This window comes from Pimephales promelas, chromosome 21 (genome assembly GCF_988280905.1).
Source record: "Pimephales promelas chromosome 21, fPimPro1.hap1.1, whole genome shotgun sequence".
NCBI lineage: Eukaryota > Metazoa > Chordata > Actinopteri > Cypriniformes > Leuciscidae > Pimephales > Pimephales promelas.
This window is the reverse complement of record NC_142789.1, coordinates 11,897,359-11,910,508: the sequence shown is the minus strand read 5'-3', so window position 1 is coordinate 11,910,508 and position 13,150 is coordinate 11,897,359. Positions and strand designations below refer to the sequence as shown.

Below are 13,150 nucleotides of genomic sequence, written 5' to 3'. Positions count from 1 at the left end.
CATTTTAAACTTCTTTTGCACCATTCAAGTTCCGGCAATATGGCGGTAGCCACGTACACTGAGCCTGTGTTCTCCCAAGGTTTTTTTCTCCATTCTGTCACCTGATGGAGTTTTGGTTCCTTGCCACTGTTGCCTTTTTCACTTCTCTTCGCCTTTGTCGCAAGTAACTGTCATGTATTTTACAAAGGTTTAGATGATTACGTTAATATATATATAGGCTAATATTTTTTTATTTACAGTAAGTTTGATTTGAGTCAGAAGTATGTGGTAATTCTTTATTAATTACAAATGGGTTCCCTATATTGTCACTTTAGAATACTGTTCCAGGTTCTAAGTAATTCCTGAAGGACTATCTAATAATTATTTATTAATTACTAATAAGTTCCTTATATTTTTACTTTAGAAGACTGTTTCAGGTTATAAGTAGCCTAATTCCTAGATAATTAATTTGATAATTATTTATTAATTACTAATGGGTTCCCTGTATTGTCACTTTAGAATACTGTTCCAGGTTCTAAGTAATTCCTGAAGAACTATTTAAAAGTTAATTATTAATTACTAATAAGTTCCTTATATTTTCACTTTAGAAGACTGTTTCAGACTATAAGTAGCCTAATTCCTAGATAATTATTTGATAATTCTTTATTAATTATTAATGGGTTCCCAATATTTTCACTTTAGAATACTGTTCCAGCTTCTAAGAAATTCCTGCAGAATTATTTGATACTTATTTATTAATTACTAATAAGTTCTCTATATTTTCAGTTTCCCTCAGTCGTTGCCTCAAATACATGAATTTACTCAGTGGCATTCTGCTGAGGAAAACAGACACACACAGTACTGGATATAAAATATACAAATAATCTGAGGTTAGTTTTGTATGACTGTTCAGTAGTTACTTCTTAGTTATTTTTCTTGAACCTTAATTAGTAGATAATTAATAGTAGTTCTTCGGGAGGTATGACATAATTCATTAGTTATTGATTAACTAACTGATACTTAACACAATCATAAAATTATATTACATACTGATTAGTTAACACATCTTCCTTAGTAGTTAACAGTAGTGAAGAAGTAGTTAATGAAGAATTACCTATTAGTTCGTCAATAATTCCTTATTAATTCTGCAGTAAGTAAGATACAGTATTCTAAAGTGTTACCAAATTTAGTTTTAAGAAAGTTTTTTAAGGCAAGAATTAAGTTATTTAGACCTCAAATATGTGACTCATATTGAAACATAGAACTTATTTTACACATTTTTTCAATTCTTATTTTACAATTCCACAGATACAAGCCCCAGGCCTTGAACAGCTTCATCTTGGCCAGTCCTATGGGAATTAGCCGCTGGCTCTTAGAGATACAATAATAAGATACTATTAATTTGTGGTATATGAAACAGGGAAAACGTTGGGTTAAGGGGAAAATTAAGTTTCATAACTTCATAATTAGGCTAAATTTAACTTAATACTGTACTAAAGTGCTGCGTTTGTACATTTTAACTGAATTGTTTGCTTGTGTTTATTTTCTGTTGTCTTTTATAATGGCTATTGTTGTCAATTTAAATATCGTTGGTCAAGAAATATTTTATATAAATAATATGCCATATTGGGTATTAAGAAATGGTTTGTTAGTGATCGTGATATGGACTTCAGTAACAGTTACATTATAACGCCAGATAGCAGTGAGTAACAACAGACAAACTTAATGAAATCTTTAATGAATTAAAGCTGCAGTCCACAGTTTTTCCTCTTTGTCGCCACCTCTGTTTGAAATCTGCAATTGCAGTCATTTGGGGAATTATCAACTTTATGTGATTTGTACCTTGGCACAGCACAGCCAGGATAAACACAATGTTTGAGGAGACCGCGCAGGTGTGGATACTGGCATTCAGAATCACAGATCACTCTTTTTGGAAGTATGACCAACATAACAATTTTAACCCTAAAATCTGAAAGTATCTTCCACTTTTGTTCTTCTGACCAACTAACTGAAAAAAAAACCCATTGCAGTAAATCGCGCTGATTAAATCTAACGATTGTTTATCAAATCACGTTAAACCGTGCAAATTATACTTTGTTCTAAAATTGTTAGTGTTAACAACATCAGCATTACGTGACTACATGTAAAGCCCTTTCAGATATTTATCCTTTTTTTTTTCATGGGTCCAGTGGAACCAGTAGACCACATCTCAACAGAGTTCTCAATGGGATAAACCATTTCTTTTGAGGACGCGCCCATGACGTTTCCGGAACGTTAGCCAAGATTCTAAAACAATGGAACTTTACCACGACGTCCTCACAACCACAATGATGTCACATTGACATCGACCCGAAGAATGAATGCTATATCAGGTGCAGGTTATAGTCGTTTAGTCAACCCCACTCTCATAATAACATAACTCAACTTTACTCTACTTTACATAAGCGTTGAAGCGATTCACAACACATTCTCACCCCAAGGCGTCACCTAACTAACGCCTTGGGAAGCATTTGACCATGCTTCAACATCTGATGCTTGAGGCGCCCTTTAGCGTCAGTTAGATGACGCCCTAGGATCGCGTGTAACCCTACCCCTACCCCAGACCTAAACCTACCCGGTGTCATCTAACTGATGCTTTCCTTTAGCGTCAGTTAGATGACGCCGTACTGCAGTAGGATCGCGTCATGTAACTGACGCTAAAGGGCGCCTAAAGCATCAAATATTGAAGCATGGTCAAAAGGTGACGCCTTCGATTCAACGTTCCTTTCCTTCGTTACTAGTTCTAAAGTGACGTTTTAGTAACGGAGGCTTGTGCTCAACTGTTAAACTCTCAACTTTAGATTTGAGTCTGTGTAAAAAATAAACAGCCACTTTTGCAGTGCGTTGCTGGATGGAGTGATTCAAAAATCATGTTTTTGTCATTCCATTTCTAAACATGTTTCTGTTTGACATGGTGATGTTGAAATAAAGAATGATTTGGTGTAACAGTAACTAGATCAGATTGAATCTGTTGGTTAACCAGGTTTCCCCTGTGAGGCACGTTAAGGCCTGTCCCTCATTCAGAGAGATGAACCTGTTTAACAGGACCTCTGCTAAACACACTGCTGAGACTCCACTGCTCAGGCAACATTTCTGAAAGGCCACTGATGGTCTGTAGATTAGTCAGTTACTGTAAACAAGTACCAGAATGTAGGCTATTGTTCCTGAGGCCATGCAAATATTTAAACTCTGTCCTAGTTTATACAGTAAGGATTTCCCTAAAAAACACTCAAACACAAACAAGTGCACACAGCAGCACATAACTGATGTTTATGTAAATAAAGAATTGGGTAGGAATTAATTCACTTTTATCCACATGCAACTTTTAATAGACTCATATGTTATGATTCATGTGGAGTGCCGGTACTCAAGTCTCCATGTGTCGTGTCACACTTCAGTGTAGTCAGCAGAACTCTCTGTAGTTGCATACTCAGAAGAATTGTTACCCTACTCACCCGATCAAACTCCATAGGATATGAAAAGTTTGGCCTTAATTCATTCCTATTCCTCAACCCCAAATGCTACATGTGTATAAGTCATTGATGCATTCATTTATCAAATTGATGCTGGGACAATGTTTTTTTTTTTTTGTAACATATTGTGCTGAGCATGAGTTTAAATTTCCAGCTTCATATATATATATATATATATATATATATATATATATGCTATTGGAGTCAAAAGAAAAACTGATTAAGCCTGTTTATTTTATTTAATTAGTTTATTTTAATATTCCAGTTAGACATGAACCATTTTTAATAAAAAGGAGAGCAGAACAAGTGTCATGCCAACTGTTGCTGAAAGTTAATCGTCTGTGTCTGTATGTACTGCCCTTCTCATGACCTTTACTCAGGTTTTCAGTAAACAGGTCTTACTTTAAACCTGTAGCGCCCCCTTGTGGTATTTTTTGTCACACTGCTGTCTGCAAATTAATAAATGGTATAAATGAATGCTTAGATATTGTACTCTATAGTAAAAACAAAACAAAACGTTTTTTCTTCTGTCAAATCAACTTAGATAATTTATGTGGTTCAGATAACATAATATTTTGAGTTTCTGATTATTAAATCAATCTCCATTGTATTAACTCAATTTTTCAGTTTCAATGAACTTAAAGTTTTAAAGCAACCAGGTTACTTCATCTTTTTAAGTTAAACCAACAAAATTACTTTTTACAGTGCATGTTTTGTGTGTATCACATAAAAACAATACAAAAACAATAATATTAATAATAATTTGCTTTAAAAACGAGTTTTATAATAAACTATATAGATAATAAAAACAGTCCTATTTTGTATGGATCACATACATATTAAAATAAACTAAAAGCAGAAAAAATGCAAACAAAAGAAGAGGTGCAAACAAAACCAAACAAAACTAAATGCACTATTTGCATCATAAAAAAAAATAATAAAAAAAAATGTGCATGCCCTAGGTCCAAAACAAAACCAAGCCAAACAATTATCTACATTTTAATGGTAATTTAAAAGATAATAATAATAATTTGTTTAAAGAAAATGAATTTTTATTTTTTATAGTAGACCTAAACAGTCATTTTCTTTGCATCACATAAAAGCAGAAAAATGTGTCTGGCTAACCAAAGAAGAGATGCAAAAAATAAAGAAAGAAATAATGTATATACATTTTAATTGAAATTTAAAGGATACAACAATAGATTTGTTTAAAGAAAATTATTTTTTATTTTTTTTTATAATAAACAGTCATGTTATTTGCGTCACATAAAATCAGAAAAATTTGTCTATTTAACCAAAAAAGGCATGACAAAATAAAAGGTATATACAGATTTCATGATTTGCATCACATAAAACCAGAAACGGTTGTCTGACGTGTCTTAAAATCGCCATATTCGGATAACGTGTAGGCTACACAAGGAAAACATTCAAATGCATCAGCTATAATGACAATTTGGAAGCAAAATAGAAAATCTAAATTCTTTTTTGTTAAAGAACTTTTTTTTATTATTTTTTTTTATTATCATTTCTCCCTTTTGATATTTCAGTGAAATATTAAGGGAGTGGATCTCATGCAATTTCCAGAGGTCTGCAGAGAGACGACTCTACCTTATCATAGTAAAATGGTCCTTTGTATGTCACCTCACACCTGTACATATTCTCACGACTCCATTTATGAGCGAGGACCGTGTACAGTCCCACAGCAGAGAACGTTCCTCCGGGTTCTCTGTGCACTTGTGGAGAGCTGGCGTGTTTTTTGAGGCCTGTTGCTCCGTTCACCTTCCACGTGATCCTCACCGCCTTAGACCGTAACCCGGTGATGACACACATAAGTATCCCTCTCTCTGAGCGCTGCTTCTGAACTCCAGCAGGCAGAAGAACAACCACCTTTGGAGTCGGCAGGCGATCAACACGGACATGTGGAGCTAAAAAAAACATATCAATAAGATGATGTATGATTAGTATGAAATGAGCAACCACATGTAATAGCTGAAAGCACATCTTACCCTCCACAAGAAGTCGAAGTCCTCTGCTAAACTTCTGGTTCATCTCGGCTGAGGCAGTGCTGTGATAGAAAAGCTGCTGTGAGCCACATGATCAAGACATTGAATGATTTAATTGATTTTTGCCATTAAAATCTCACCTTAACAGAACAGAGATACTTATGAAAATCACACCCGGTGCCTTTCCATTCAAATTCATTTCTGTTTTGTTTCATTTGTTTCTTTGTGTATTTGCTGTGTGCCGCTGCAGCATGATTTCCCGCTAGAGCCAGTGAAGCTTGATTTGTTTCAGTGTTGGTTCTTATAAAGTTGACACAGAGGTTGACGGTTGAGAGAAGAACGTCCCATGTGCTCAGATGTTATGTGCAGATGGTCCATTAAAAAGCAATCAACCATTACACAGCTGAATTCTTCACAGGCTAAATGATTTGGGTTTGGGGGAATTACTTACTTTACTTCTATACTTTACTTTATTTCTATGCAGTATTTATTCATTCTGTTGCCTTAGCACGCTGGAATGATAATAGCCAATAATAGCCATTATGCTGTTTTATTTTATGCAATCATATCTTTCACTTTTTGAAAATCACATTTAATCATTTATATTTCATTAAAGGATAATTTACTCACCCCCATGTCATCAAAGATGTCCGTGTCATTCTTTCTTCAGTCGAACAGAAAGTAGGGTTTCCAGGATGCACTTCAGTGGGAACACAACAGTTCAAGGTCCAAAAGACACTTTGCAAACTGTTGGGATTTAACGATTCCAGGCGATGAATAAGGGTCTTATCAAGCGAAACGTTCGCTAATTTAAATAAAAAACAAAGTTTAAGTTTTATAGGCAATGGTTGCCTTGCTCTGTTCTGTGATGCGCGTTCGTTCATCAAAATGAATGAATCTTTTTTCTGAGTCAATTCGTTCGTTTCGTTCGTTGAATGAGCCAAATGCCTCGGAAAAAGATTCGTTCATTTTGATGAACGAGTTCGAACAGGAGAGTCACGGACGTGCATCGCAGTATAGAGCAAGGCGAACGTTTGAGTTTATAAAACTTAAACTTTGTAATTTTTTATTTAAATGAGCGATCGTTTCGCTTTATAAGACCCTTATTTATCGTCTGGAATCGTGAATTCTGGACCTAGAACCGTTTGGTTCCTACTGAAGTGCATTATATGGAGAAAAATGCTGGAATGTTTTCATCAAAAACCGTAATTTCTTTTCGACTGAAGAAAGAAAGACATGGACATCTTGGATGACATGGGGGTGAGTAAATTATCAGCAAAAGTTTTTTGAAAAGTGAACTCATGCCTCTTGTGTCAGGGTTAGTGCAAAGATCCAAGACAAGTGCACACAGTTGTTTTTCTCTTGAAATTATTCAACACCCATTGCAAATGATGTTTATCAGCAACATTTACAGACTTTCAGTTGTTTGCAATGAACAAATCAAATGAAAGTCATTGAAATAGCTCAACACAACAAATGTTTCTAGTGGTTCCCACAAACTCAACTTAAAATGCAACTTTCAATGACTTTTGCAATCTCAAAAGTTTTCAACCCCCTGAATAGACCCCTTTTGCGCCGACGTCACAGTTACGTCACGGCGCTAGCTGGAGGCAAAACAAAGTGAAAACTGCAGGCGGCCAATGCAAAACAGCACAGATTCGGCTACATAATAAGGAGCCTTTAATAATTGTTACTATTATTAAATGTCATCTTGTTGTGTTGTTTGGTGCAAGAATTGATGAAAAATGAATATGCTGTATCTGGAACTTTTATTTTTTTAGAAAATATTCACATCATTAAAATCGAACTATAATGTCACTCTTTACATTGTCGTGGTCTCGGCGCTGGCTCGGCAGAACTGCGGATCTTACACACAAGTCTTGTACAGGACCATATAGGCATCTAAAGATTTATATGCCCTCAGTTTCTCTTTACGATCGGTTTCTCTGTGAGTGTAGAAGTCAGGCCACTCAACCGAGGTAACGTACGTTAATCCTGTCAGATCGTCCATGCATTGAGTGAGCGTGTAGGCAGCTACGGGTCGGCCAATCTGGTTCCGTCCGTTAAAAATAACTTTTGAAAATAACAATCGCGGTCCTGGACACCTTGAACACACCTTGAGTGACCTTACACATTAAGATAATATCGGATTTTCTCCAGTCATTGTTAAAAAACAAGCTAACAATCCTTGCTAACTAGCGTTAGTGAATGCGGCCAGATGGATCTTTCTGCCTCCACCTAAGCTCCGCCCACAAAAAAACGTCACCATGTTTCCCAACTGTAAAAGGGTCTATGGAATCCCTCACAAAAGCACAAATTTGCAAAACAGGTGTTGTCTCAAGCACACCTGATGCAACTAATCAAGGGCTTCATTAGTTGCACAAGGTTTGCTTGAGCTAGAACACATGAAATATCTAAACTGGTTATTTGTTGAGTGTCACGTGTGAATAAATGTTGTAAATGTGGCTCAAAAGAATGGTCCAAAAAGTTAGGAGAAGATATCATCACCCTTCACAAACAAGGAACAGGACACAAAAATATAGCAAAGCACCAAATATTCCTGGAGACACCATTGGAAGCATAGTTCACAGCAAAGTGAAAGAAACGTACACTACCTGGATCATGGGCGTCAGTTTGGTTGGAAAAGTGCTGGGGACAGAGACACATTCGGAAGGGCATTTTCAAAAGTGGTGGGTACAATAACGCATTCATTCTTTTTTCTATTTCGCGAAGGTCATGTTTTCAAAGACGATTTCCTGTAGCTTACTGATGTAAAAGAAATAAAATGTATACAAAGATGTGATGTCCGGCCAAAAATGTTATGGTACTTTGGGTTTAAAACCTGCAGTGTGTGGAAGGCAAGATGGAAGTATCATGAAATCCTAAGAGAAAACGTCATGCCATCACAGTGAGGAAGCTGAAGTTTGGGTGTCATTGGACCTTTAGGACAATGATCCCAAGCATACCTCAAAAGTAGAAGAAGTCCTGGAAGATCCAACTGGCCATCAATCTCACCTGACTTGAACCTCATAGAAAATCTCAATGGCAAATGGCAGTTGCAGCACGCAAACCCCAAAATATTACTGAACTGGAGGCCATTGCTCATGAGGAATAAGCTAATATTCCTCAGAAACACTGCCAGAAGCTTCTGTCTGGTCAGCCCGTTCTCATGCCAAGGCGTCATTTACTGACGCTTTTGACAATGCGTATACATCAAACGCTCATGGCACCCTTTAGCGTCAATATGAGATGCAGATATATATGGGCCAGAAGGCGCCACCTAGTGGTCTAACCCTAACCCTACCCCAGACCTAAACCTACCCCTAACCGAAGCGTGTTATATTGACGCTAAAGGCCAATTTATACTTCTGCAGTAGGTACGGCGTAGCATACGCAGAGACGCGTCCCATACCGCGTACCCTTCGCCGTAGACTGACGCTCACCTCCTCAAAAATGTAACTACACGTCGCGACGACGCGGACCGCAAGATCTGTGATTGGTCGGCTTTTGGTAGCATCGCATTTCCTCCTACGCATTTCCGCACGTGCCTTCTCACGCATTTCCACACGTACCATCTCCTCCGACGTCTTCTCTCATTTCTGCCTTTCAGTTTTAGTAAATTCAGTAAAATGAACTGTTTTTCCAACTCAATAAGCTCCAAGTCCAACATGATCCGCTCTCTTTCAGGCTTGTAATAACCTAGCCGCACCTCGGGGAATGTAAACAGTGGAACATTAAAACCCTCCGCCGCCAACTAGCGTTTCGGAGCAGTACTGCAGAGCAACCAAGACCTGAACGCAGAAGTATAAATGCTCACAAGGCGTCGCCTACGTGCGTAGCCAACGCCGTTCAGAACGGCGTACCCTCGACGCAGAAGTATAAATTGGCCTTTAAGGGTGCCATGTGTGTTGGATATCTACGATTTGTCAAAAGCGTCAGTATATGATCTGGTTGGTCTGGTTACAGGATAATCCATAACAGCAAAAGGGTGTTCTGTTTAAAAAATGATTGCCATGAAGGGGTTGAATAATTTTGAAGTTAAAGAAGTTTCAGTTGAATTTGGTGAAACCACTTGAAACATTTGTTGTGTTGAGATATTTTTTTTTCCCTTTTTTTTGGGACGGGGGAGGAGGTTGAATAATTTAGATTACAACTGTAAGTTATTTTTGCTTAAATGTAAACATTTTCTAAAGTGCAAAAAGATATGTGGACACTTGCCATTGTGTTTTATTAAACATTTTTTTTGCATGGTAAACCTGATATGGGAATATAATTGTTTCTTTGATGTGAAATGCATCAGAGTAGCTGTATGTTAAAAACATACTTGACTGTTATTCAGTTAAGAGGGACACAAAAACAGGAAAGAGCCGTTGGTTTACTGGCAGAGGCATCTGTCAATGCTCTATCACAACACAGCAGCGCTTCTGCACTTCTGATCTCCTGGGATCCAACTAATCCAATTAGAACAAAGTTTGCAGGTTTTGCAATGCAAGCCAGAAATATTTCAACACTGCAGCTTTCATAATGGAAATAGAATGCCTGAAATAGTGTAAAAATCCGTGTTTATTTTCCCCCATAAATATAGTAAAGTTAATTTACACAGAGATGCATTTAAAGGGTTAGTTCACCCAAAAATGAAAATTAAGTCATTAATTACTCACCCCCATGCTGTACCAACCCCGTAAGACCTTCGTTCATCTTCGGAACACAAATAAAGATATTTTTGATTGAATCTGAGAGCTGGATCACTTTTCCATAGACAGCCGGGACTGCCTCTTGACGGCCCAGAAAGTCATTAAAAGAAAAGGTTTAAATATTCCATGTGCCTACAGTGGCTCAACTATAACTTTATCAAGCGACGAGACTACTTTTTGTGCGGAAAAAAAAATGTAAATAACGACTTTATTCGACTTTCCATTACTTCCTTATGGGCGCATGCGCGAGAACTGAGACGAGACCGTTCTTCTTCGACTACTTTTTGTTACCGGCTGCTCACCGCTTAGGAGTTTTACCGCCCCCTACCGTATAAGATGACGTACTGCTTGTAAACAGAACGTTTTGCGCCTCCGGCTATATCAGTACGTCATCTTATACAGAACGTTTTGCGCCTCCGGCTATATCAGTACGTCATCTTATACGGTAGGGGGCGGTAAAACTCCTAAGCGGTGAGCAGCCGGTAACAAAAAGTAGTCGAAGAAGAACGGTCTCGTCTCAGTTCTCGCGCATGCGCCCATAAGGAAGTAATGGAAAGTCGAATAAAGTCGTTATTTACGTTTTTTTTTCGCACAAAAAGTAGTCTCGTCGCTTGATAAAGTTATAGTTGAGCCACTGTAGGCACATGGAATATTTAAACCTTTTCTTTTAATGACTTTCTGGGCCGTCAAGAGGTAGTCCCTCAGGCTGTCTATGGAAAAGTGATCCAGCCCTCAGATTCAATCAAAAATATCTTTATTTGTGTTCCGAAGATGAACGAAGGTCTTACGGGGTTGGTACAGCATGGGGGTGAGTAATTAATGACTTAATTTTTATTTTTGGGTGAACTAACCCTTTAAGATAAGTCAAATATCTAAAACACAAAATACAGCATTTAAGCCAAGTTAAGTCACCTTTATTTATAAAACGCTTCATACAATACAGATTGTTTCAAAGCAGCTTTACAGCGATAACGGGAAAAATAATACATTTCGGCAGTTGGCAAGCTGAAGCCAGTTCCGTTGTAGCCTAAAGATCATCAATTAGATCATTTAATCTTTAAAGTTCTGCGAATAAATGATGTCATCGTCCAGCTCAATTTTCAGCATCAGCGTCAGATCAATATTGTTAAAAGTTCAAGCATTTGTATTCAATTGTAAAATATTTGCGTATGGTTTTTGTCTGAAAACCCGCAGTAATAAGTGCCAGTGTCAGTACGCAAAGTTGCGATGATTTGTAAGAGGTGACGGAGGTTTAACCCTTCCCTGGTTAAGATGGCATATCTGCTCTGGTCCAGCCGCGTCCCGTAGCGCACCTGTGAAGTGTTGGTCACGTTGTAGGAAAGGATAAACTCTGGCCCCTGCCCGGGGGTCTGTTTGTACCAGCTCAAAACCCCCTGGCTGCTGTTGAGTATCAGTGGGCAGCTCAGTGTGACATTTTGACCTTGCAGCACAGAGACGTTCAAAGAAGTCTTCCAGAAAAAGCCTGAAATGACATGCACACTTGTGTGAATACAATTAGATGAGCATGAATGTTATCAATATTTTTTATATTGTTTTAATAATTGTTTTTTGTTCATTAACACTGTAGAATTATTAAAAGAGCAGCACAAATAATTAGGGCTGTGAAACTAGGGCATCCAAATAATTAGGGCATCCAAAATAAAAGTTTGTGTTTAAATAATACATATGTATGAACTGTGTATAATTATTTTGTATGTATTAATACACACACACACACACACACACACGCTTGTATATATTTAAGAAATATTTACTTATACTGTATATATATATATATATATATATATATATATATACATATATATATGAAGAGTTCAGATGCAAAAGCCTCTAAGTGCCATTTGACATTTTCTTCTAGAATGATAATTTTTATCAAGCTTGTATATTTAAGCTCAGTAATTTCACTTAAATTGCAATGAAGATTACCTATTAATTTTAATTTAAGTGAAATTACTGAACTTAAATATACAAGCTTGATAAAAATTATCATTCTAGAAGAAAATTTCAAATGGCACTTAGAGGCTTTTGCATCTGAACTCTTCATATATATATATATATATATATAATTTGTACTATACATAAATATTTTATATATAAATAACACATTTTTCTTAAATATATACATGTATGTGTGTTTATTTATATATACAAAATAATTATACACAGTTCACACTCATATATTGTAAACACAAACTTTTATTTTGGATGTGATTAATCATGATTAATCACAATTAATCGTTTCACAGCCAGAAATGAACAAAAAACAATATGTTTATTTAAACAGGAAGTAACAAACTAAATATATTTCAGGAGAAGATATGATTTTGAAACACTTACAGTGCAGTGCAAGAGACAGAAGTGAAAACAGCTTGATGTTGCTTGTTTGAAGATCCATTGTTTTATCATCTATATAGTGAAGTTAGATGAGAACTGTTGAAATTTGGCTGTCTGTATGATGGCACTTCCTGTAGGATGGTGAGTCCTTACAGTCTTAAGAGTCTCTCAGGAGAAATGAACCCTCTGAAGGGAGGTTCAGCGCATGTCAATGTCTGCCTTGTGTTAGATGTGTGAATCTCTCTGTACAAATTAAAATTATAACAGAGCCACAAACCTTTGTAGGACCTATCTAATGCAGTGGTTCACAGCTGAGGGTCATGACCCCAAAATGATACATGCAAATAAAAATAAGGCAATATAACGGAAATTATTATGAACATCAGCTATGCTAATTATTTCCCATCTGCCTTTCTGCTGTTATCTCGGGACGCTTGTCCCGAGAAAAATGGCGTTCGTCAGGTCCAGTTTTGTGTCCAGCCTCTCACGGGGATTTCGGATGCCCCAACGCCTGTGATGAGACGACTCAACGCCTGTGATGAGACGACTCAACGCCTGCGATATGTTATGGCGCCGTTTGATTCATAAACAATATTTATATTTAATA

At 36.9% G+C, this 13,150-nt stretch overlaps 1 protein-coding gene across 1 annotated transcript; it reads right to left on the bottom strand.

Moving 5' to 3' along the window:
* Positions 1-4,882: 4,882 nt before the first annotated feature.
* LOC120466733 (Ig lambda chain C region) lies at positions 4,883-5,807 on the bottom strand. Its single transcript, XM_039655319.2, has 3 exons — positions 5,635-5,807; positions 5,498-5,556; positions 4,883-5,416 (listed from the first exon to the last, which is right to left on the bottom strand). The coding sequence occupies exons 1-3, from the start codon at positions 5,691-5,693 to the stop codon at positions 5,061-5,063; spliced, it is 474 nt and encodes a 157-aa protein (XP_039511253.2). The 5' UTR covers positions 5,694-5,807; the 3' UTR covers positions 4,883-5,060.
* Between the last annotated feature and the right edge of the window lie 7,343 nt (positions 5,808-13,150).